The 26,980-nt window shown below is 45.3% G+C and overlaps 1 protein-coding gene and 1 pseudogene across 1 annotated transcript in view; one reads left to right on the plus strand and one right to left on the minus strand.

The window, feature by feature from the left end:
• The first annotated feature begins 946 nt into the window (after positions 1-946).
• On the plus strand, positions 947-13,940 carry LOC130838047 (inactive serine protease 54-like; annotated as a pseudogene).
• Positions 13,722-26,980, minus strand: part of LOC130839375 (coiled-coil domain-containing protein 113-like) — a 30,435-nt gene continuing 17,176 nt past the window's right edge. The window contains exons 7-9 of the mRNA XM_057713619.1: positions 25,015-25,122; positions 15,426-15,581; positions 13,722-14,466 (exon numbers count right to left, since the gene is read on the minus strand). Of these exons, the coding sequence (XP_057569602.1) occupies positions 14,341-14,466; positions 15,426-15,581; positions 25,015-25,122 (390 nt within the window). The 3' untranslated portion in view covers positions 13,722-14,340. The remainder of the gene's footprint in view (positions 14,467-15,425; positions 15,582-25,014; positions 25,123-26,980) is intronic.

The raw sequence follows: 26,980 nt of genomic DNA on the forward strand, positions 1-26,980 counted from the left end.
CACGGAAGAACTCTGAGAATCATCCTGACGACAAGAAACATTCTGGTGTCATGAGCGGAACGTGGTGACTGGAAACGGCAGGCAGGGCTTCCTTGGGTTCTTGTGCATTGCTTGAGGCAAGGGTAGGCCTGGGGGTGCGGCGGATGGCGGAGCACGCCTGGGCTTTGAATTCCAGCTCCACCACTTGGCAGCTGTGTGACCTGGGGTGGGATTCTCAACATCTCTGAGTGTCAGCTTCTGAATCCGTAAGATGGGGACGATGCTGGTGTCCACCTCACAGGGTTACTGTGTGAATGAACGGAGAGACGTACCGGGGGAGTTACTATGTAAAAGTAAGAGCTGTCACCAGTTAAGAGAAATTCCAATAGAGTTTAATAGGAGGGACAAAACCAGGGTGGCCTTTCACGGAATCCCTGCTTTTTGCTTTCAGCAGCATTTTACGGCTACAGACTTAAGGCAAGGGTTGAATTCCACGAGTCAAAAAATGACCCCTTGGGCTTCCTAGGTGGCGCAGGGGTTAAGAATCCGCCTGCCAGTGCAGAGGACATGGGTTCGATCCCTGCTCCAGGAGGATCCCACATGCCATGGAGTGACTACGCCCGTGTGCCAAAAAAAAAAAAAAAAAAAAATGACCCTTTTCTGAGACTCAGCTCTGTGGAAAACCCGGGGACCCTGGCTGGATTGTGGAGAAAACTGGCCGGCGTGGCTGCCTCCTCTTGCTGGGCCGTCTTACGAGCTGCCGGCTGAGTATTGGGGCTAGGCAGCTGGTCCCTGCCTCATCTCTGCACGCAGCCAAAAAATAGAGACGTGACAGGTCTGTTTCCCATGTCTTGGGAGTTTTGTCAGTGGAAAGGAAAGAGGCAGAAACTCTGATGGGGGAGGGAAACCACCACCTTGGGGAGGAGGGGAAAAGCCCGTGCGTCTGGCTGTTCTGTGTTCACAGCTGCCCATGGTGCCTGCTGCGGCTCTCCTTGGGAATGGCAGCGATGAGAGGGATGCTCTTGGTGCTGTTCTGCGTCTCCCGCACTTCCGCCAGTGAGTGTGTTTCTCTCTTCCTTCATGACTTTAGCCGATCGTGTGACATGGCAGGGGGAATCGTCTCGGAAAATGAAATGGTCCTTAACGTGCAGAGAGGGACTCAGGGGGTGGGTGACTCACGGCGCTTTGCTCTGGGCAGCACGTGTGTGTGGTGGGAACCAGGCAAAGAAGCGGGACGTGGGGCGTGGATGTAGGAAACTATGGCCTCAGCAGCCTGATGTCAGGCCTAGTCCTCAGTGAGAGTATGGTTAGGAAAACAAGCCTCAGAATACGGAGAGGCCCTCTGGGTAGAGGGGGTTGGCATGAGGCCTGCCTCCCCACTCACAGCCCTGCCCTACTCTTCCTGGGGCACATCTCCCTCTGTCAGGTGGGGGACATCCTTCCTGAGCCTGTGTGGGGACCTGAGATGTGTCTTATGCACTTGGGCACCAGGCCTTCCCTGTGTTTCTATTTCAGCATCACTGTTCCGATGACGCTCTTTATCCCTAGACCTTGATCGTTACCTCTAAACTGACCCCCAGCTGCAGGACTGGGCCCGGGAGCAGGGAGGTGCCTTAGAGGCTCCCTGGTCTCTGTCGGCAGATGTGTCAGCTGCAGTCCTCTCCGACTCCCAGCTTGTCCAGGGCTAAAATTCCAGCCTGGAAAGGGGCAGATGGAGGAGGGGCACTTGATGAAAGCGGTCTCTGCCTCAGCTTCTGCCACCCCAGCTGCTCTCTCCTGGCTTCCTGGAGTTAGATGGGAGAGATGAGCGAGCTCCCCGAGCTCTCACGCACGCACGTGTGTGTGTGCGCGCGCTCAGGAGGACCACCCCGCTTTCCCAGCTTCCTCCACTTCCTTCCAGCCCAAGGAGACAAAACACAGAAAGGGCGTCTCCTCCCTCTTAAAAAGCCTCATGCGAGTGACCTGGGGCAAACATTTCATCTCTGGGTCAGATTTCCTCATTATATCCTGGCCTTTCAAGGGCTTTATAAGGTCAAATGAATCAGCCAGCTAGAGCTTTGAAAAAGCAAAACTCATCACACACCTGTAGGTTCTTGCTGTGTTAGGAAGGGTTGGCTAGCACCGTGTTCACCACAGATGGCCCATGTCCTGTGGGAAAAAACAGAATTCTTGTCTCTGGTGACCCTGAAGTACGTGGTGGCCTTACAGACATCATCTTGCTAACAATCAGCTCTCGCTGTTCCAGCAACGTCTCCAAGTGTCCATTCATAGAGATGTAGAGATGTTTGATCACATGATGCCCTAGCATGGAGAGGTCTGCTGTGGTCCTTTATGACTATACTGAATGTTCAGTCAACGTCAGCATCTTGGTTTGGCAACTCTCTGTCATTGGTGCTCACCTCAAAGGTCACCTCCTGGGGGAAGCCGTCCCAGACTTCATGTTCTGGGCAGAATCCAGAATCCCCCTCCTGTGTATCCTCCGGGCACAGTCCCTTGTGTCACAAGTCTCTCTGTATGCCGTCACTCTCCAGCCTGTCTGTCTCCCCTGTGCACTGCGACCTCCCCTGGGGTGGGGACAGGATCCTGACATCCTTCCCTGCCAGCCCAGCCTCTCACTCAGTAGGGCTGTGTGTGTGGTTGGATGAATGGCTGAAAAAGAAGCCACCCATGACCTGACTTCGTCCGCTGGTGCGACCCCACCATGTGACACACAGGACCCAGGGCCAGCGATCTAGAAACCAGCACTGGGGACTCATGCGGTGGCACCCAGAGCAGTGGTTTACATGCGGGAAAAATGGGATTGTCCGTTGGGCTTGGCATTACCGGTCACGGGGACACACCTCTCCTCTTGTGCGAGGCGTGTGCTACCCCAGCTCTCACAAAAGGACACTGAGGCCCAGAGAGGGGAGTGGCTCGTCCCAAGGCTCAACACATAGTTGCCCCAAGGCCAGCTAGACTTGGGACCCTGTGTCCAGAGCCTTCCTAAAACACTAGTGGTTCTCAATTCCGAACACACATTAGAATCTACCAGGGGAGCTTTTTAAAAAATGCCAGTGCCCAGGCCTTGTCCCCAGGGGTCTGGCAGGAGGTGGGCAGCAGGCGGAGGAGGTGTTCCGTCGGGTTGAGAATCCCTGTGCCCCACTCTGCGTAGGCGAGGATGAGATGGGCACCCCTGAGTCCGCTAAGGAGGCCGAGGATGGGGACTCATTGGGACGCGGCACGTGGACGAGCGGGGGAGACCCACCAAGGCTCTTTTATGCGGAAGGAGACCCACTAGGAAAATAAACGTGGGTGGCAGAGTTAGTGGTGACCAAGACAGAGAGCCAGAGTGGGGGACCAGCAGGAGAGCGAGCGGGCCCTGGGCTCTGGTGCGGTGGCGGCGGCCACAGGCCTGGACTCCTCGCCCCAGCAGTGAGGCCCCTGCACACCCCCTGCAGGTTGCGGCATCCAGAAAGTCAATATTGTGGAAACTTCCGAGGAGGGCCTGGTGGAAGACGAGGAGTTCCCGTGGGTGGTGTCGCTGCAGGATTCCCAGTACAGCCACCTGGCTTTCGGCAGCATCCTCAGTGACTTCTGGATCCTCAGCATTGCATCCCCCTTTCAGAACAGGCCAGTACCCCTGCTCTGGAGCCCACACAGCCCAGTGAGGCGGGGCGGGGGCGGGGGGGGGGGCTCTGTTTCCTGCTCAGCGTGGGGAGGCCTGGAAGGTGGATTCCTGGTCACAGGACAACAGAGCTTTTTACCAGTTCAGCGCTTGCTGTGAGTTGGGGAGGGTCCTAAAATCACCCGTTGCCGAGGTTGGTGCAGTCTGTGTCTTTCTGCTGGGAGGACTGCCAGCTGCACAACTGCAAAGTGAAACGATGGCTTCTTCATCCACTGCAGGAAGGCTATTCATTCCCATCCTACTACAGTCACAAAGGCACAGACTCCAGATACTAGAAGTCCCTACCGCTTACCGTGTTAAGCGAGTTGATAGGAGCCCCTGACCTTAAAACAGTTACCTGGGGCCTTTACAATGTGACTGCCACAAACACACGCACGTAGAGGAAAGACTTGAAGGAAATGCGCCAGCACTTGAGGAGCGCCCATCTCTGGGTGCTCAGAACGCACACGGTTTCTGTTTTCTTCTTTGAACTTATCTGTATGCTCCAAATTTTTTACAATGAATGGGCATTTTTTTAAACCATAAAAAAAAAAACCTATCTGTGCTATTAAAAGAAAAACTTTTTTTTTTTGTAAAACAACTCACTTTCAGACCCAGATTTCACTTTTGGGTATCAAAATTAAGGAAATAATTTTAACTATTAGAAAAATTTTATGCACAAAGTTCTTCCTAGGATGGTTACTTACACACAAAACACTGGAAATGTAATGTGTGATTATCATGCATAAATAATGATATAGTTACTCGTTCATATATAGTTTATAATATATGTTATATATAACACACATTGTAGTATATAAATACTATATGCAATTACATATAGATCTATCTATATTAGATACATGTGATGTATACTCTATATTATAGTATAGTATATATACTATATATTATATACTATTTATACATTATATATTATATACACACACACAGTATGGGGGGAGAGAGTATAATTACTGCAGCTGGCTAAATACATTAAAGTGTAAACCCCTGATGGAATATTGTGCAGCTGCTGAATTTTTTAACATGTGATTTGTATTTTTTATTTGAAAATACATGTGATACTATGATGTTCATGAGGAATCAAAGGGCATATAATGAAAAGCAGCTCCTCCCTTCCCCCCCCTTCAGTCACTGCTTCCCTCTCTTGAACCATTTCTGTCACCAGTTTCTTGGGCGTTCTTCCTGAAAAACTCCATGCACTCATAGATAGCTATATACCTATAGGTCTATCTATATTGACTTTTATATCTATTGACAGAGAGAGAATTTTCTTTCCCCCTCTGTATTAATTTGCTGGGGCAAATACTACAGACAGGGTGGCTTAGACAATAAACATTTCTCACTGTTCCAGAGGCTGGAAGTCCAAGATCAAGGTGTCAGCAGGGCTGGTTTCTCCCAAGGACTCACTCCTTGGCTCACAGACTGCCACCTTCTCTCTGTGTTCTCCCATGGACTTTCCTTTCCTCTGTGGGCACACACTCTTGCTGTCTCTTCTTCTTATAAGGACATTAGTCCTATTGGATTAGGGCCCCACCCAACGGACTCGTTTAATCTTAATTACCTCCTTAAGGACCCTATCTCCAAACACATTCACTTTGAGGGTTAGGGCTTCACCTATGAATCTAGGGGGACACAATTCAGTCCATAACACCTGCCAATACAACTGGTAGCACACCATACATGTTTTTCCACTCAGCTTTTTTCACTCTGCCATGAATGTTGGGTGATCTTTTCTTATCAATACATAGAAAGCTACCTCATTATTTTCATCAGTGTCCCACATGGATGTTTCATAATTACATAGTCCTCTAATAATGGAAATTTGGGTTGTTTCCAGTCTTTCACTAGTAGCAAAAAATGCTGCAGCAGATATACTTGTATACACATTATTTCATATATGTGGAAGCATATTGCAGCACGAATAACATAGGAGTGGAACAACTGGATGAAATTTTGATAGCTGTTGCCAACCAGGCCTCCAGAGAGGTTCTGTTTTCTATGTAGTGTTTTCCTTACTGCTGTTTTCTATCTGGTCTGCTGTTTTGGTTTTGATTTCCTCTTTGACTCTAGGTTTTATTAAAGATCACTTAAAAATATCCAGGTGAGAGGGTATTTTGTTTTGTTTTCTAACATAATTTAATTTTGAGTTAGACTGCATGATGATCTACTCAGTATTTTGTTGATGTTGTCTTTGCAGTCTACTATGTGGTCCATATGAATAATTTCCCAGGTAAATTAAAAAGCTCATTCTCTGTCCTTGGAGTACAATTGAATACATGAAATTGGGGCAGGGAGTCCACTTGATCTGTGCTAGGCTGACCAAGGTGAATTACAAGCTTCTGGCTTTTTCTCCTCCTATTTTCTGGAATTTAATTTGTGAACATTGTGTCACTGCAGATATTTATAACTGAAGTCTTCACTGTAGACCGAACTCCTTACCGTCATGAAAAGCCTTTCTTTGTCTTATTGCATGCTCTTCTGCTCTGATGTTCAGAATGAAACTCCTGCTTTTTATTTTAGATTGTTCTGTTTTTATTGCTTCCTGTTTTTCTTTTCATTCTATGGCTTTGTTTTGTATGTCTCTTCTGACAAATATGGAAAGTTTGAATTTGTTCTGGTGTTCATCTTACAGTTATAATTTCACGGAAGACACCCAAATCTTCTGTTTCTCTCTGGATGGTCCTCTCTAGACTCTTCTGTGGCCGATGCCAAAATTCTTGTCTTTTCGCTTCTTCCCTCCTTCTTCTTGATCTCCCGATTTTAGTAGGTTATTTATGTACTTTAATCTTTACCTTGATTCATGTACATATTTGCACACCCTTGTTATTTCATATATTAGCTGTAAATACATAATAGTTTCGACTCCCATAAAAGATGAGAAAATTGGTGTATACACCTTCCTCTGCTTTTATTTTAGCTTTAGTTACACCATTTGATTATTGCCAGGGTTTACATCATTACTCCAATCTATAACTTTAAAAGTTTTTCTTTCATTTTAATTTTAGACCCATATTGTAATGAATTCTGCACTTACTGATAGTCCCTTTGCTGGATTTTTTCCATTCAACACTAGAACTGTCTAAAATTTGTCATCAAGTAGTTTCTTTTTTTCTTCTTTTTTTTGGGGGGGGGGGCACTCAGCACAGCATATGGGATCTTAGTCCCCTGACCAGGGATGGAACCTGTGCCCGCTGCAGTGGAAGTACAAGAGTCCTGACTACTGGACCACTGGGGAAGTCCCTCCAAGTAGTTTCTTAAAGGGCTCCCAAGAACCATGTTTCCTCGGGTTTTACATATTCAGAAGTGTGGTGCTGCCCTGAATGACCACGTATGTGTAGAATTCACAGATCACGCCTGCTTCCATTTGAGGACTTCATAGGCACTCCCACCTGCCACTATCCCTCAGCTTCGGGTATTAAATCTTGCTGTGGAGGAGTCTGAAGCCATTCTGATGTCTTCCTCTGCAGGCGGGAGCCCACACATCCTAGTACTCCCCCCGGGCGGGGCCTGCTTTACACTTGTTATCCTATCTTAGCACCCCTTTCACTCTCACAAGTTCCCCGGTTAGACCATAAATGAGAGGCCAAACTTAGGATGACTTAATCTGTTTTGTGTGGTTGCCCAAGGATTCCTTCTTTGTCACTGAAGTCCAGCAACTTTACTAGCTTTGCTGAGTCTCTCCCACCTGCCCCTCCAGACCCACTCTCAACTCTTTTCCACTCTGCTGGGTCCCAGGAGGCTGACCTGTGTGGGTTACACCAATGGGCGCTCTTGCCTCCTGGGTTCCAGTTGGGTTTGGCCAAAGGGAGCACTGGTAAGAGATCAGAGGGAGGGAGGAAGTGAGGTCAGGGTCCTTATTCCCCTGACAGGTGCTGCAGACTGGCTGCCTCCTCCAGCCGGGGGACCCACTCCCACAGCTCTGTCTGACCACGTCCTCCCATCAGCACACTGTTGTTACCTCAGCAGATAGCTGTATATGCCACCTGGAACCCAGCACACTGTACTATTCTCTGTGATTTCCCTACATCCTGCAAGACCTTTGTAAAGAGTCCCTTTACTAAACTTCCCTCAATTTACCTTATTTGAGTGTGTCATCTGTTTCCTGCTGGGAGCTGACCAGGGTATGTCTCAGTGTTAATCATTCTGTATAGATTTTCCCCTAGGATATGGGGTACCCTTCCACACTGTAGACACAATTCTTATTTCTGGAAACCTTTCCTAAATTAGATCTTGAAATATTTTTTTCTGTTTCATTATTTTGGTTACCTTCTCTGCAGTCTGCTGACTCTCCATGGACCGCCATATCTGTTATTTTCTCTCCAGCCTTTTAAAAATCTCTGTTAATGACCATTTCATTTTGGTCCTTTCTTGGTCCTACCTTCTGTGTCCCTCATTGTGTTTTCTGTGGTCTCTACTCTCCTTTATGCTGCTTCCAACTTGGCTTTCATTCTGGTCATGGTTTCATTTCTCTACTTTCCATTTCTTTGCTGAGAAGTGTGTTCAACCAGCTTTATCTGACTCTGCGGCAGTAAGTAGCATCTGTAACTCCCTGTCCTTGTGTAGTCCTTCTACTCTCCTGTCAGCCCTTTCCCTGATTCCAGGGTTTGGATGCTCTAGCGTCTCTTAGTTTTATGGTGTTTTCAAATGTTTCTCATTATCGTAATTCCTCGGGTGATTCCAAAGAGGAGAAGGGGAAACATCCAATTGAACTCGATCACCATGAAAATCGAAATTTCTCTGAAGTGTCTATGAGTATATAATATGAAAAGATGCTTGAATTAAAATGTCAAGTGTGAAAGTCAAGAATCAAGATTACATCTTGGTTGTGACTACAACTATGTAAATATATATGTATATATAAGATTATCAGCCATAATATGACAGATTATCTTTGGGTGGTAGGGCATATGCCATTAAGACAGAAGAATCCTCAAGATCCTATGGGCTCACAAAGGAGGACACAAGTCTAGGGGTTCAGAAAAGATTTCCTGACAAACAACTACATATAAAATAGATAAAAAGACAAGGTCTTACTGTATGGCACAGGGAACTATATTCAATATCCTGTAATAAACCATAATGGAAAAGAATGTTAACATTCTTTGAATCACTTTGCTGTACACCAGAAACTAATACCATTTGTGAATCAACTATACTTCAATAAAATGGGAAAAAAAAAAGATTTCCTGGGGACTGGGTTCAAAAGGGTGAGTAAAAAGTAGCTCTAGGAAGATGAATTGGATGAGTGTTCCAGGCTGAAACAATAATAAATGTGTAAACAGGGAAGTGTGAGGCTTCCTCGCTGTTTGGGCTTCTGAAGATTCCCTTGCTCTCTCCCCAGGAAGGATGCTGTCGCTATAGTTGGTATAGCGGAGATGGATGCAAAACTGATTGCTCACGAAGAGTATCCAGTCAACACCATCATCATCCATGAGGACTTCGATAATAAAACAATGAAAAATAACATAGCCCTCCTGAAGACAGACACAGCGATGCGGTTCAACAACCTGGTCCGGCCTATCTGCTTCCTCGGCAGAAAGCTGCACTTGCCACCAGCCTTGCAGAACTGCTGGGTGGCAGGATGGAATCCCACAACTGCAGTTAATCCCTTCTTCTCCTAGAGGAGGCTGTGTGTGTGCTAGCAGTGGGGGTGACTGAGATGAACTCTTCTAGGGCTTAGCTCAATAATTCAGGGGGCCCAAGGTTCTAGAGTTGGGCTGGAACCCTCACTTAACCAGCCAAGATTCCCAGCGCTTGCCCTCTTTGAGACCATTCTTACATTTGGTCCTTTTTCTTCTATTCCTACACCAATATTGGAAGTACACTGGAAGTACATTGGAAGCAAACAGCCTGAAATGTGTGCAAGGTTACCGAGGGGGCAGGGGACATTATTCCTGGAACCAGAGCTAACAGCCCTCTTGTCTGGGCCATCCTTGTTTTCTTTTATTCTTGGGAAGTAAACAAGGAAATGCATTCATGCTCTGTAGATGTGAAGGAGGGGTGAACATGTTCTCTGCCTATTTTCACATTTAAGTTCAAAGCAAAGGTAGTTTTCAGTAAAAACTCAGACACAGGTTCTGATTTCTATGAGGAAAAGGGGGTTTATCAGAACATTTCCTACTCACTCCCATCTGGATATGTGGGTTGTAGTTGCGTTGACCTGGGGGATGTCTTCTTGTTAATAATTCTTGGGCTCTCTGTTGTCCAGACGGGAAATCACATGACGATGAGTATCCTGAGGAAAATCTCCGTGAAAGACATCGACTTGTGTCCCTTAAACAAAGTTGAGAAAACAGGATGTGGCCATCACATAGAGATGGAAACCGATGCCGTCTGCTTGGTAAGACCGCAGTGGCGTAGAAGCCACATGCTGAGGGTAAGCAGTGGTCGCTTCACGGGGAGCCTGGGGACTCGCCCTCGTTGTGTTGTGAGCTCCGTGAGGGCAGGGACCGTCGCCTGGGATTCACGGGCGTCTCGTGGGCGAACAGCGCTTGGCAGGTAGCAGGTGCTGCATAACAACCTGCTGAATGTACTAACCAGTCACCGATTTCACTGGGATATGACGAAGCGCGGCTAAGTCACGTGTTTTCTCATTCGCTAAAAGTTTGCAAGAGTGAGTCCAAACCACACATGCAGATGCACGCGGAGCACGCCTACAGCGTGGGCTCGCTGTGTTCAGCTTCTTTGGAACCTAGACTGATGCCGTTGCTCATCAGTTACGGGATTTCTTTTTTCCTGTAAGAAGCCCGGCCCTCTGCCTGGATGTGGGCTGTCCAGATGTGGCTGTCCTACTGCCACAGGAAATGCGTAGAATTCACAAACACCTGTCCAGGGCCCCTCGTATCCACATCTGGAAAAAGTGTGGCTTATCCGGGCCACACGGTTACTAACCGTTAAAGACGAGAACCCAGGTCTGCCAGATTTCCGGACAGTTTCCCTCCTCGCCTCTAAAATTGTCCAAAACACTGATCATCCACTTTTCTCGAAGGAACCTTCAAGATTCCCTGATGGGGAATTTTTTTTTCCAGATGATCTAGAGAAAGCTTTTTAGAGAAAGGGGAAAAATACGTGTACGTGGACGGTTCTTTCTTAAAGTCATTTTATTGCAAAAGCATGAAGGACTGTCTTTCATCAGGCAATAAGTTTGCCCTTCCAAAGCTGGTTCAACATTTATTGAGTGCCTATGTTGTCCTGGGCTCTTTGCCAGGTGGAGGATTGTAGCAGCTTCTTAAATTAGAGAATGTGTTAAAATACAGTAGAAGATGTAGCTACTTAACAAAATCCTGCCATCAGTCACTCCATCAATCTAGTGCCACACTTCATCAAATCCAAGATGCTGTCGGTTGTAGAACGCACTATTATTTTATGTAACACTGAGAAAAAAAAAATGCTGCCACTGAAACTCTGGAAGCAGCTGATTAAAAGACACATCCCATTTCAAAGATGTTAATTTTTAAGAGCATCTTAGATTCACTGGAATATGGTACGCTGCTTACACGCTAAATGATCACCTCTTTAAACCACCCACAAAGTTCAGATTGGTTTTTAACTGTAGCACACCTGCAGACAGCCTGTTTTTTAAGAGAATTATGCTTGCAAACCGTCTCAGACCAAAAAAAAAAAGGTGACTTGTCTACCTAGGATCCTTCCTAGGAAATGTGTTCTAGTGTACAGAGGTTCTCAAAGCCACACTTCTAACATGTAAAATAAGCCACCCAGGTTCAGTGTCTGCCTTAATGGGTGCTCAGAAACCCAACAAAAGTAGAATCACTCTGAACTCACCCCTCCTTTTTTCCCACAACTGTTAGGGCTTTTGCTGAATGTCAAGGTTGAGGTTCATGCAATGAAAGGGCCCCTCTATGACGGGGTTGCTCCCCTGAGAGATGAGGTGGGACTGCTCCAGAGGAGCACCTGGTACTTTTGGCCTCCATTGCTTGAGCTTCAGAAGCCTCAGCCTTACACGTTATGGGGAAGAGAAAAAGTAGCATGTTCTACACCCGAGTGGAACGGCAACTTACAAAACCACACGATAGCCAGGGATGTTGACCCCACAATCATTTGTCAAACTATTTGTCCTGAATTGCATTCTTTTTCTTCCTCAAGCTGTAAAAGCACAGTTAAAACAAACTGGGCGTGGGACTGGTGAACAGAGGGGAGGCCACTCCATTCTTGGCCAGAGAGCCTCTGTGCCCCAGGCGGACACAATGGGGTGCAGATGAGAGCCTGTTCACCAGTCCTAGGAGGACCAGCCAGAGCTCAGGGATGAAATCTCGACCCTCTGCCATTTGGCAGCATGGGATGCAAACAGTAGAATGTGAAAAGCTGAACGATGAAGAGTTCCACACTCAAGCACCTTCTTCCATCTAATGAGAAGCACAGAGTGAAGTCTGGAATGTCATCCTGGTGTGTGTGTGGCCATGGGACAACCGGGGAATTAGGGCAGCCTTGCAGAGCATGCCTGCCATGGCCCTGCTTGCAGAGTTGCTCTTTTCCTCTCCCATTCACCTGCATTTCTGTTCTGGTTTTACTTCGCCAGAAAAAGGAGGGTTTAGTGAAAGAGGCTGCATGTGTGTAGAAACCCAAGAACGCTCAGACACCCAAGCCTGGGAATGGGCAGGGGCTGAGGTGACCACTAGAGGCACTGTTTTGCTCTCTCTAATTCTCATTGTTGAGTCTGTTCAGATTGTTTCCCATGGTCAACTGCAAGCCCCTCCCTCCAGGCCTCAGTTCAAACAACAAGAGCAACGTGTGACCGTCCAGCCCTTCTCGCCTGGCAGGTCACAGAGGTCAAAGTGGCTGGCCAGCCTTTGATGATAAACCCCCTCTTGGACCAAGATGGACTACAGGTGGGGCTGGGGTGCAGGTATTCCTTTAAGAGGAGGCCTTGGTGTGCTGGGGGTGGGGGGAGACAGGTAAGCTATATTACACCTAGTAGCTGTCTTGTTGCTTTTCCCACATTCCTCAGTTTTTCACATAAAAATGATGGCCTTTTCTCAACACCGGGGTAATAGCAGCTGTTTCCTGAGTGCGTGCAGTATGTCAGGCCCTGTACCAGGAGCTCTGCCGGTGTTACAGGCACTACACTTGTCCCCACGTTAGCTCAGAGAATTAGGTAACCTGCCAGGGTCACGTGTCCAGCCAAGTGTGCTGGGCTTCTGCCCACCCACCTGCAGGGAGGTAAGGTCCGTGTGGCAGAACTCCCGTGGCCCAGAGGACGGCTCCCGAGAGCGTGGCCAGGGGACGGGGGCGCAGGGTGCACTGGCCGACAGCTGCCCGTCTGGAAAGGCTGGGAACCCAGCCCAGTGGCGTGTGTTCCCCAGAAGTCTGACTCTGACCCAAGCAGGACTGTGAGCAGGTGTGCTCAGCTTAAACGAAGGATGGAAACAAAAGAGAGAAGAGAACGGAAAACGGGAGCATCCCAGGCCAGAAAGGAATAAAGTAACATTTGAGGAGTGAGAAACCAAAAGAGGGGGAGCCTTTATTCAAAGTACTGGAAAGGGGCAAGAAAATGTAACGGGATCCAGGAAGCGACAGGCAAACTGCAGGAGCCTACACACAATTTGTATAATAGAAGGAAAAGTCATCTTGTTGGAATTTGTGGTGCGGTGGCCTGGACTGGAAATATTATCCTATAATTTACCCCGTTTCCAGTGAGAACCAGTGTAAAGCTTTTCTAGAACAGATAGTAAATTGCACAGGGACATATTAAAAAAGAAAACTTGTTCTAAGACCTGAAGCCTTCTGTCCTTTGTCACAGGGGGACCCAGGGAACCCAATGATGTGTCAGCTGCAGGAGCTGAATCTGTGGGTGCTGAAAGGAATCCTGTCCCACAGTGGTGAGAAATGCCCCGGTGTCTTCCTGTACATCAGGGTGGAAGACTACAGCAACTGGATCACGTCCAAGACCAAGAAGACCAGCCCGCCCCTGTCTTCCTTCCACCACTGGGAGAACCCGATTCCCTCCCCCAGCCACTCATCACGTGATGTTGTGACACAGAAAAAACATGCCAGGCTGAGCCAGGTTGGAAGGTCCCAACCACACTTCCAAGGACAGAAAAGGGCCACCATGCATTCACGGCCAGCAAATGGCGCTCAAGTGAGTCTAGACTTTAGGGAAAAGGGTCTGACGGAGTCAGACCGGTCTGAGATGGCCATCCAGCCCATGTACTATGACTACTACGGTAGGGAGGCTGGGGACAGTGTGTCTCTATCAGGCCAGAACAGGTTACATCAGCCCCAAGCAATTACCTTCTTTTTCTTTGTGCTTGTTTTCTTTGGTAACGGTATCTTAGTCTAGGAGCTAACCCTCCAAACTGAAGAGTCAGCTCAGAACGCTGAGTGCCAGGCATTCACCACGCTGTTTTGGTGTCTCTTTCTGAGAGTTGCACAGCTGGGCTGCCGCGGACAAGGCCCACAGTACACACTGGGCCAGCTCTCCCTCTTCCGTCCCACTCCCACATGCGGGAAGGTCACTGTCATGTGTGCTTGTGAACTAAAGGTGGGCTAACAAGTGTCAAACCATGAGAGTGCCCTGTGGTTCTTTCAGTGTTAACGGTTCCCAGAGCCAGGCTGTGAAAACAGTCCCCAGGGTCCGAGGTGGCCTGGGAGGTGACCCGCAGCCTGGCTGGAGAACTGGGGACACCAGCCATCACAGGGAGCAGGGAGAGGACCCCATGACTGGAGAGGAGCCAGTTACTTTAATGGGTCACTTTTGGGTCGGCAGCCGTAGCCTCCCTCTGGCTATTTCCCAGGGGGGCAAATTGCAACTGCTCGTTGGTGGTTTTCATTTTATTCCAAGCCTTGCGGTAGCCTTTTAAGGACATCTGCAAAAAGGAGAAAGGGGGAGGAGGGAGAAGGTCATTTGGGACAAACGGATTATGCCTATTCTACCCGCATCCAGCCCTGTGATGGTGTGGATGACCTTGTATGTGGGGCAGTGTCTGCGTGCATGCGGCAGACACGGGCCACCTTGGGGCGTCTGGAAGAATCTTCTAAAGAGCTTGTTTCTGTTCCACGAAGGGAGGAGTTGCAGGTTTCTGCTGTGATTCTCTACTACTTCCTAGCCCAAGATTTGTCGGGCCTGAGTATGGATCCTAACTTACCTTTCTGCTGCCAAGTGACCACCGGAAGGGCAGGAAAAAGGACCGTGGGAAATGGAGCTGGGGTCTAGATGTGAGAACACCAAGCTTCCCAACTGACCTGACTGGGGTTTTAAGCTACTCTAAGTATGTCTTAAGTGCCCTCAGTGTGCAAGCTGGCCTGTGGCAGTCTCAGTGCTTTCCTTTTTTTTTTTCTTTTTATGCCAGCATATGGTTTGCACTTTGCTTTTTTCTCCTCCATGGCTTACGAGGGGCAAGGGTGCTTCTGCGCACTCTGTACCATATGAAAAGGCTGTGGGGTGAGTCAACATTGCAAAGACCCATGGCAACTATGTACATGCATGGAATCAGGTTCTGAGTGATATTAAAATCCATTATTATCTCAGTTTTTAAAAACTTGGTTTCTCCATGTATAAAATAGCCATCAATCATCAATGGCGGGGGGAGGAATTCAGAGGCTCCCAGAATTCAATAACCTGAAAAGACCCTGTCCCTAACAAGGAGCTTTAAGGAAAAAAAAAAAAGCCATCCTTTATTTTGCTGTAAGAGTCGAAGCAATGGCTGGGATTTCTCACACATATTACAAGTCTAAACGCCAGTATTCTTAGCTCAGAAAACAAAATCCTAAACAAAAATGTGAGGGGCATAAGACACGGCAGGTCTCGCGACGCCCTGTGACTCACCTCTGCGATCTCCACTTTCCTCTCCCACATCCTGATGGTCTTCTCCAGGTCCCCGTTTCGGATCTTCTCCTGGACGTACAGCATCACCTGTGGCGCTCGGAACTCAGACAGCTGCTTCCGGAGCTGCTTGTTCAGAGCCATGGCCTTGGCTCGGTCCTGGGTTGGGAAGGACCAAGTAAACATGGGGCTCCCTGGCAGTTCTAGCCTCCCGGGACTTACTGACCCTGGCATCTCTCCCCAGTTTCCATGTAGTTCTAAAAACGTCTACATTTGCAAAGGAGTGAGTGAAGTCACGAGATTCTGATTCTTTGCAGATCGCAACATTTTCATCCAGTGTAGAAGCACTAAGTACAGTCTAAAACAGGCTTTTTTCTCTCCCTTCCTTCCTTTCTTCCTTCTTCCCTTCCTTCCTTTATTAAGCAATATGCTCTCCTGTTGATTGCTTAGGGGTTTTTTTTTTGCTTTGGAAAAATTATGTATTTAAGTATACTTTGACTAGATCAATTTCAATTCATTTTCCTGTCTTTTTTTTTTTTGGCAAAATATACATAACATAAAATTTCCCATTTTAACCATTTTTAAGTGTACAGTTCTGTGGCGTTCAGTACACTCACACTGTTTCGCAACCTTCATCACCAGCCATGTCCAGAATTTTTTCATTCTCCCCAACTGAACCTCCGTACCCATTAAACACTAACTCCCCAAACCCCCTCCCCATAGGCCCTGGCAGCTCCCTTCTATTTTCTGTCTCTGTGAATTTGACTACTCTAGGTACCTCATATATGCAGAATCATACAATATTTGTCCTTTTGTGACTGGCTAACTTCACTTAGCATAAATGTCTTCAGGGTTCATCCATGTTATAGCATGGCAAAACTTCTTTCCTTTTTAAGGATGAATAATGTTCTGTTATATATCCACACAGCTCATTTTGGTTAGTCATTCATCTGTTGATGGACACTTGAGTTGCTTCTACATTTTGGCTACTGTAAATAATGCTGCTACAAACATGGGTGTACAAATACCTGTTGTTCAAGTTCACGCTTTCCATTATCTTGGGTATATGCCTGGAAGACAACTTGTTGGATCATGTGATTATTTGATTTTTTTTTTTTTTTTTTTTTTTTTTTGGGCACACGGGCTTAGTTGCTCCGCGGCATGTGGGATCTTCCTAGAGCGGGGATCGAACCCGTGTTCTCTGCATTGGCAGGCGGATTCTTAACCACTGCGCCACCGAGGAAGCCCGATTATTTAATTTTTTAAGGAAACTGTCTTTCTAAATTTTATTTTTAGAACTATTATACAGTAAAATTAACTAGTCTTTTTCTTTTGAAAAGTGGCTTTTCGAAGAAACATTGTCCTTTTAACAATTGTTTTGCATAGGCAACACATTCAATTCAAATGGTATAAAAGTACACAGTGACAAACTCTCAACCCACCCTTGACCCCAGGCACGCAGGTCCCCCTTCCAAGAAGCATACACTATTTTTAGGTTTTGTGCATCCTTCTAGAAATCTATATCCATACAAACACATGTGTTTACCTTTTTTGACCCAAAGAGTAGCTAATTCTATTCACTTTCATTCATCCAACTTTTGTTTTCCACTCGATAAATCTTGAAGGTTCTTCTGTATCAACACATAAAGAATGTACTCATTCTTTTAAACAGCTGCATAATTTCCCATTGTATGGATGTACCACACTTTAACAAGTCCCCAGCAGTCACTTAGCTTCTCCATCTCTTGCAATTACAACAGAGAGTTCTGTGATTATAAATCTTCTGGGTATATAACATTTTGTAAAAATGCAAGTGTATCAGTAGGATAAGGTACTGAATGTGAAATTGCTTATTCTAAGGCAGTGGTTCTCAATCAGAAGCTATTTTGCCCCCAGGAGACATTTGGCAATGTCTGGAGACATTTTTGTTTGTCACAATTAGGGGAGTGCTTCTGGCGACTCGTAGGTTGAGGCCAGGGATGCTACTGAACACCCTACAGTGCACAGGACAGCCCTCACAGCAAAGAATTATCTGATCTAAACTGTCAGTAGGGTCTTGGTTGAGAAACCCTGCCCTAAGCATAGGTGTTTGTAGGGTAAATTGTGTTAACTTGCCCTCTATTATAATGATAAAGCCAGTTATGCTTCTGCAGCAGTGTCTGAGACTGTGTTTTCCCCAGTTCTCTAGACACAATCTTACTTTTCCATCTTTGTCAATCTAACAGAGGGAAAATGGTAACTCATTATATAGCTTTATTTTCTGCTCCTTATGGGTGAAGAGGAATATTTTTCATATGTTTGAGATTGTTTAGCTTTTCTGTAACTTTATTTTTTTTAATGCATAAATTAAAATTTTAATGTACTGTGTTTCAGTGTGTAACTTTAATTCTTTGGCCCAGTTTTTTTTCCTATTTTTTGTTAGACTTTTCTTGTTAAATTTATGACATTTATGTTTTAAGAAAATTAGCTCCTTGTGATATCAGATACAATATTTTTCCAGTTACTTATCTTTTGGCTTGCTTATGATGGCTTTTGCCGTGCAGCAAATTTTTTATTTTTATATAGCTGACTTTATTGATTTCATGGTTTATAGGTTTTATATTTTAAAAGTCTTCCGCATTCCAAGATTACAGTAAAACCGTTCCCACTATATAAGTTTAGGACTTCAGTGCTTTTATTGTTAACATTTAAATCTCTGATATGCCTGGATTAATTTCACCATTACATATAGTTCCAAATTAATTTTTTCCTAAATGGCTACCCAGTCATTGCAAATCACTTACTGAATAATCTGCTGTCTCTCACTGCAATGCCATCTTTATCATAAACTAAATGGATCAATATCAAAACTATCAGATACTTGATCATATACATATCATATATGATCTGTATTGGAGTTCATCATACGGCTTATACTTTTTTCTTTGATCTTCCAGTCTATTCATGGACTTGTTTTGTTGTTGTTGTTGTTGTTGTTGTTGTTGTTGTTTTTGGCTGTGTTGGGTCTTCGTTGCTGCATATGGGCTTTTCTTTAGTTGTGGCAAGTGGGGGCTATTCTTTTTTTTCTCCCCACATGTTTATTGGAGTATAATTGCTTTACACTGTTGTGCTAGTTTCCACTGTACAACAAAGTGAATCAGCTGTATTTATACATATATCCCCACATCCCCTTCCTCTTGAGAGGGCTACTCTTTGTTGCGGTGTGCAGGCTTCTCAGTGTGGTGGCTTCTCTTGTTACGAAGCACGAGCTCTAGGTGCATGGGCTTCAGTAGTTGTGGTGCATGGGCTTAGTTGCTCCACAGCACGTGGGATCTTCCTGGATCAGGGATTAAACCCATGTCCCCTGAAATGGCAGATGGATTCTTAACCACTGTACCACCAGGGAAGTCCCCATGGACTTGTTTTAAATACTGTAACTTCATGACATGTTTCAGTATCTAGTAGGGCTAGTCTCTTCCTTATTAAGAACTTTGTGGATATTCTTATTTATTTTTCCAAAAGAATTTTTGAGTCAGCTTATTTAAGCCTTTAAAAAAAATCTCCTTGTTATTGTAATTGGAATACTAGTATTTCACAGATGAACTTGAACAGAGCTAACATTTTTATGATGTTGAATCTTCCTACCCTAGTACTGTATTTTGATTCCTTGATTCACAAAGTACAATCTGTGACACTGGCATCACCTGGGAACTGGGTGAAAATGTAGAGTCTCAGGCCACCTGAGACCTATCCAATCAAAATCTGCTTTTAAGAAGATCCCCAGGTGACTGGTTGTCACCTTCTGGTTTCAGAAGTGCTGCTTTAATTCAGTTTGAAGCAACCCAATACATTTATTTTTTTATTAACTTGTTTTCAGAATGCAACAAAAATTTGTCAGGAAGCGTTCAGTGCATGTCTGCTGTCTAGCATGACATACAACTGTGGGGAGACCTAAAAAAGTACCCAGAACCATCAGTGGACACTCTTGTGAGAATGGTGATTAGAGAACACCTAAGATAAAATATAACGAAGTAGCAAGAATTAAAGCATTAAAAAATAAGTACTAGCTACGAGGGATATTCTGAGAAGACCAGGGACTGCAGTCCCTACCCAGCACCCCACTCGTAGAACAGGGGTGAAACTACAGGAAAGGCAGGCCACTGTTCCCACATCCAGCTCCAGGGCAACAGTGTAGAAATTTTGCCCAAGGGGAGAGGCTGTAAAACAGAAAGCTCTGGAATGCTGCCTAAGAAGATGAGCTTTATTTGGAACGGAGTGTGGGGAGTTCATGCCTAAGGACTTTGTGGAAAAGATTGGAGATCTTTGGGGTGAGCGATTAAGATCAATCTGATAGCTCCATATTAGTAGCAACAAGCAAGAAGTAGGTCAGCTAGATGTTTAACTTAACCAGAGAAAGAGACAATTAAGAAGAGCCTCACGGGGTTAGAGCGAGCCTCAATGACTGGCAACACTTTGCCCCTGTGATGGGGCCTGACTTTAGATCGGAATGTAGAACAATTAACGTCTCAGGGCGTTAAAGCAATAGAGTGATCAGCTAGTAATTAATGGAGGCTGATAGCTGGGTGTGATACCAATAGAGGTAGACTGGCCAGAAGTTTAGCTGGAAGATGGAGGCGTCAAAGAGAACTAAGCTGAAATCACCCTGGTTGTCAGGGAGATTGCACCCATGATCAAGGCTGAACCCTCTGGGGAGCCACATCAGAGGCTACTAACAGCAGGAGAAATAGACTTTACTGAACTAGTCCAGCCAAATCACTAAACAACAAGCAAAACCAATGACAAGACCGAGATCAGTATCCAGTGATGCTAAAGTGTACTATCTAAAACGTCCAGTTTTCAACAAAAATTATGAAATAGGAAAGAAACAAGGAAGTGTGACCCACACAGGGAAAAAAGCAGGCAACATAAACTGCCTTTCAGAGAGTCCAGATGATGGACTTAGTGACGTCTTCAAAGCAGCTGTTATAAAGATGTTCAAAAAATGAAAGGAAACCATGTTTAAAGAATTAATATATGATGATAATGTCTTCTCAGAGAATACCAATAAAGAGGTAGAAATTATTTAAAAAATAAAAAAGAAGAACCAAATAGAAAATCTGAAGTCTTTCCAAGCGGAATGAAAAATTCACTAGAGGGGATCAACAGTACATTTAAGCCAACAGAAGAAATAATCAATTAAGGTAAATTGATAGAGATTATGCAATATGAAGGATACAGAGAAAAAAGAAGAAAGAAAAATCTTGGAGAAATGTGGAACACCCCTAAGTACATCAACACACGTGAAAACTTCCCACATTTGATGAAAAACATTAAGCTATACATCCATGAACTTCAACAAACTCCAAGTAGGATTAGTGCAAAGAAATCCATACCCGGATACTTCATACTCAAAATGTTGACCGACAAGGCAAAGAGAATATATTGAAAGCACCAAGCGAAAACAATTCATCACATACAAGGGAAGCCCAATAAGATTAATAACTGACTTTTCATCAGAAACCAAATGGGGGCCAAAAACGTGGTGGGATGATATATTCTAAGTGCTGAAAGGAAAAACAAAAAACAAAAAACCGTCAACCAAGAATCTTACATCCAGCAAAACTGTCTTTCAAAAATGAAAGAAAGCAGTGAGCACACCCAGATCTTGGTTTCCAATATTAACCAAATAAAAGGACCCAGGACTCCCTGGGGAAATGGCTAATTCTAGGACTGGGGTAGGAAATATACAAGAAGAGCCTGGAGCATCTTCTATTTCCATAAAGGAAAGAGGTGCTCAAAACAAAACAGACACACATATGATGACAACAACTGACAAAAATAGGGATATGCTAACGGGACACAGGAGCTGACTGAAAGAGCTCCCAATGGCCAAACTGGAACAACGGGAGCAACAAAATAAATAATGTCAGATTATAGCCCAATATATAAAATTAATATTCATGAGTTGCTGCTATAAATAATTTTTAAAATAAGTTTATTTATTTAATTTGTTTATTGGCTGCGTTGGGTCTTTGTTGCTGCACACGGGCTTTTCTCTAGTTGCGGCAAGCAGAGGCTACTTTTCCTTGCAGCGTGCGGGCTTCTCATTGCAATGGCTTCTCTTGTTGCGGAGCATGGGCTCTAGGCATGTGGGCTTCAGCAGTTGTGGCACATGGGCTCAGTAGTTGTGGCTCACGGGCTCTAGCACTCAGGCTCAACAGTTGTGCTCACGGGCTTTCGTTGCTCCGTGGCATGTGGGAATCTTCCCAGAGCAGGGCTTGAACCTGTGTCCCCTGCACTTGCAGGCGGATTCTTAACCACTGTGCCACCTAGGAAGTCCCCAATGCTGCTATAAATAATTTTTAAAAGAAACAAATGGGGAAGATTTCCAAAAAAATTTATAACTCCCTACTTCTTAAGCATGGGCTGTACACAGGACCTTCCTCCCAAAGAGTAAAGTCTGAAAAGTGGGAAAGAGTACCTCTGCAGTGGAAAAAGCTGTGAAACACCATCTCAGCCAGGTGATCAAGCTTAACATCGGCAATGAAAAGACATGTTGACAGGATGCTCCCTTGATATGATGTGATGAAAATGGCACTTTACTTCTGTAGAAGAAGACTACATCCAAGAAAACAAATAGCACAAGCAAAGGTAATTATGTAGGTAATTATAAAAAAACAGTATAATTGCATATTTTCCTGCTCTTAATTGATTTAAAAAGCATTTTCATAAAATAATGTATATAATTTTATATTGGACCTATAACATATAAAATGTAATATATTTGACAATTATAGCACAAAGGAGGCAGGCTGAAATGAAGCTGTATTTGAGTAGGAAAATAACACCAGATGGTAACTCAAAGCTACAGGAAGAAGGGAAGAGAACCACACAAGTGGTAAATAGGAAGGTTAACATAAATTCTATGAACACACTGCATCTCCTTTCTTCTTTTAGCTTTGGGAACCCTTTCTCACACCATTTACAAAGTAACTCACAATGGATCATAACCTAAATTTAAGACATATAAGACTCTTAAAAGAAGATGCAGGAGTAAATTTTCATGCTATTGGGTTAGAAAATGATTTCTTAGCTACAACACCAACAGTACAGGTGCAAAAGAAAAAATAGATAAATTGGAGTCCATCAAAATGAAAAAATTTGTGGGAATTCCCTGTGGTCCAGTGGTTAGGACTCCGAACTTTCACTGCTGAGGGTAGGGGTTCAATCCCTGCTTGGGAAACTAAGATCCTGCAAGCAGCACAGCCAAAAAAAAAAAAAGCCACAATTTTTTTAAAAATGAGAAAAACTTTTGTGCTGCAAGCAATACCATCAAGAAAGTGAAAAGAGGGCTTCCTAGGTGGCGCAGTGGTTAAGAATCCGCCTACCAATGCAGAGGTCACGGGTTTGATCCCAGCTCCAGGAAGATCCCATGTGCCGCGGAGCAACTAAGCCCATGTGCCAAAAAAAAAAAAAAAAAAAAGAAAGTGAAAAGAAAACCCACAGACTGAGAGAGAATATTTGCAAGTCATATACCTGATAAGGGATTTGAATCCAGAATATGTAAAGAATTCTTATAACTCAGTGATATAAAAAAAAATACTCAATTAAAACTGGGCAAAGGCCTTGAATAGACATTTCTCCAAAAAAAGATAGACATGTGGCCAAAAAGCATATGAAAAGGTGCTCATTGTCATTAGTCATTAAGAAAATTCAAATCAAAACCACAAGGAGATACCACTTCCCATCCACTAGGACAGCATTAAAAAAACACCTGAAAATAACAAGCGTTGGTGAAGATGTACAGAAATCCCCATTTCTGATGGGAATGTAGAATGGTGCCACTTTGTGAAACAGTTTGGCAGTTTCTGTAAATGTTAAACCTAGAGGTACCATATATATAACCCACAATTCCACTTTCAGCTATATGTCCAAGAGAAAAGAAAACATCTATTCACACCAAAACTTGTACATAAATGTTCACAGCAGCATTATTCATAATAGCCCCCAAATGAGGACAATGCAAATAGCCATCAAACGGATGAGTGGATAAACAGAATGTGGTACCTACAAGGGAGTATTATTCAGCCACGAAAAGAAATAAGTACTGCTACGTGCTACTACGTGAATCTTGAAAATATTATTAAAGCTAAAGGATTACACTGTATGGTCCCTTTTATGTGAAAGGTTGAGGAAAGGCAAATTCACAGAGACAGAAGGTTGATTAGTAGTCATGGCTGGAGGGTAGGAATGCGGTCAGGTGAAATGGAGGATTTCTAATGGGTCCGAGCTTTCTTTCTGAGGTGACGAAAATGTTGTAAAATCATTATGTTGATGGTTACACAATTCTGTGAATCTACCATAAACCATTCAAATATACACTTTAAATTGGTAATTTATTTAATATATGAATCATATCCCAATAGAGCTGTTTTTTAAGAAGTTAAAAAAATGAAAATATACTAAGGCGTGAATGCTAGGCTTTTAAAAATTGATTTCATGTTTTACTTGTAATCTAATAGATATCAACTCAAACAGAGAAAGACCACAGGAACCCTGCGTAGAGAGAGCACACAGACTTTTGCTTCACCTTTGTTACAGGCCACTCTAGTGAGACCAACTTTTTTGCAAAGGGTACTGGTTCTCCTTCAAGGATATGGTACGGATGCAATGGCAAAACTGAGTTGGAGGTAGTAACCCTGTGGCTTTTTGGCCATTGTAGGTGGGTTTGGGGTCATACACACTGCTGGGGACACGTCAGGTTTATTCCAGAGAATGACAGTAATAACTGAACTAATGGCTTTAAGAGGTTGACAAAGCGTCCTCTTATCTGATTACCACAACAAGGGCTGTGACATCTTTTTCACAGATGTGGAAACTGAGTTCTAATTCAAAGCCTTGTTCAAGGCTAGAGACTGGCAACAGCAAACCTGATGCCAGGCCTTCTGAATACAAGTCCAGGACTCATTTTCCCCCACCGTCCCCCCAAAGTCCCCTTTGAGTCATACCCTAGGTGCATTGAACTGGTGGAAATCAACTCTACATGCTCAGCAAAATAATGAGAGCACTCAATCCCAGTGCAGATGTAGGGAGCTCAGAGGACTCCACACATTTTCACAGGGTGACCGCACACCCTGGAGTGTGTCCGGTACAGACGTCACAGGTCTGCCATTCGAGCATCTGCTGTACTGAGTGAGAACGCCATGTTTAAAGAGCTTTCTCTCCTTTACATAGAACATTATATTTGCCATGTGTTCTTTTTCTCATACCAGTTACATTCTCACATGCATCATACACTTTTTGCCAGACTGAACACACGACACTTTGAATTTGGTAACTTATGAGTCACTTAAGGAATTCTTGAGAATCATTTGGACTCTGTAATTTCTAGATGACTTTGAGATTTCTGACTCCAGATTCTAATGCAACACCATGGACTGGGAGCCTCCAGGGCCCACCTTCTCATTTGAGGGCCCAGAGCTATTTTGATTTTTACGATCTAGGTTTTTCTAGACAAAAACCAAGGTGGCCTAGATCTTGGTGAATGCTGACTCAAGCCCTTGTAGACAGAAGGAGAAGAACACCAGAAACAGCATGTTTTACCCTCTCCTACCTCCTCTACTTGTAGGGTTTCTTTTTCGATTTTTTCAAGTAACTCTTTTCTCAGCAAGAGCTCCTTGTCCAGATTGAGGGACGTTTCCATGGCTCGGTGTAGCTTGCTCTGAAATATAATAGCACAGCAAGTCTTGAGCAAAGATGATTGCTCAGAACTATAGGAAGGATAGACAGACAAACAGCTCTCTGTAAGCAGGACAATAGCAGGACCATCCAAGAACTTGGGCCTGACCTTCTCACAGTTGCCCAGATTTTCAGAATCCCAGTGTCTACGTGACAGGGGAGGAGAGGACCTTGGGAGGCTTGTCCTCACCGGCAAAGTCGTCAGACACACCTGGATCCAAATCCCACCCCACCACCTACTAAGAGAACCTCTCTAAACTTGGGCTGGTGGCCTTGTAGGGTTGTGTGAGGGCTTAAGGGAGACAAACCTGGTAAAGTGTTGAGCACGGTGCCTGACACGTGGAGAGCCCATGGCACAAGGCTGCCATCCCTACCTCACCTGGATGAAGAGATGGATGCTACTGTGAGCCCACAGTACAGGTGAGGGAGCTGACTCTTGGGGAGGTGAAGCAACTCCCCCAGGGTCACAGAGACCAGGGGAAGCCAGGAGCTGACCCTAGGCAGCACGATCTCACAGCCATGGACGCCACCACTGTCTCCAAAGCCTGCGGGTGCTGGAGGAATCCTGCAGGAGCTGCCCCACAGCCTCCCACTGCATCATTTGCTGCCACCCCTCACCAGCTCCTCCCTAGCTCCTGCTTCTTAGATTTGCCCCCTTTGGACCTCCATCTCCTAGTGGGGAAGAGTCAACCTGGAGGGGCTGGGATGTGCTCTGCTTGGCTGAGGAGGAAGGGGCCAAGGGACAGAAGCCAGTGACTCCAGTGGGCTGGCTCGACAAACCCTGAGAGCCCACCCAGGCACTGGTCAGCGAAACAACCTACGGCTGCCACCAAGGGGCCTGCTCACAGCCCTGACGGAGGTGCAAGAAGAAATGCCAAACTGTAACTGTGCCAAGCACCAAGAATGCACGGACAGTGATCCAGAAGGTTTCCCTGGGGGAGGGGATGCTGGAAAAAGAGCTGAAAGGTGAAGTCAAGTATGTCTAGGTAAGAGGGATGGGAGGAACATTTCAAGCTAAGGAAAGAGCTTTGAGAGAGGAGAGTCTAAAAGGGGCTGGGGAGAGGAAGGTACTGGCGCGATGCCCAAGGGTATCAAATCTTCAACCTGGCAGAAAAGCCTGGAGCCACCTGCCTGGGGGAACTTAGAGCACCTGGGGCAACCTCCCTCCCCGTTCTTCTTGTCTCCAATCCCTTCTTTAAGGCTCATTTCCTGGTCCACATCTTGCATGAAGTTGCTCTGCTGAGGAAAGCAAAAGTGGATAAGAGGCCAGACTGAGGGGGTCAGCTGTGGGGAAGGGGAGGCAGACAGGACTTCACTGCACACCAGCCAGTCGGGCGGGAGAAAAGGAAAGCAGAGGGAAGACAGGCATTCATCCGACAACTAAGAGAGACAGAGAGACTGGGCAGGAAAGAACAGAACCTCGAGGCAGTCCTTGGCTCTGCCGGGGCGGGGCCTTCAAGGAGGTGTGATGAGAGCATCTGCGACCCTGAGCAGGATGACGGTCACCAGAGGCGGCTATTTCTAAAAAGGCATGTTAGCTTCCTGCTGCTTTGTAACAAACGGTCACAAATTTGTGTCTTAAAGCAACACACATTTATTATCTCACAGTGTCTATAGGTCAGGAGTCCAAGCACAGTGTGGCTGGATTCTCTGCCCAGGGAGGGACCCACGGTGTCGGCCAGGGCTTTCCTCTGGACTTAGGGTCCTTGCCAAGCTCACAGGTTGTTGGCGGAAAACGTTTCCTTGAAGTTGTAAGACTGAGCTCTCCATGTCCTTTCTGGCTGTCAGCAGGGGGTGGTCCTCGGCTCCTGGAGGCCGCCCTCAGACCCCTTCCATGTGGT

This window comes from Hippopotamus amphibius, chromosome 16, assembly GCF_030028045.1.
Source record: "Hippopotamus amphibius kiboko isolate mHipAmp2 chromosome 16, mHipAmp2.hap2, whole genome shotgun sequence".
Lineage (NCBI taxonomy): Eukaryota > Metazoa > Chordata > Mammalia > Artiodactyla > Hippopotamidae > Hippopotamus > Hippopotamus amphibius.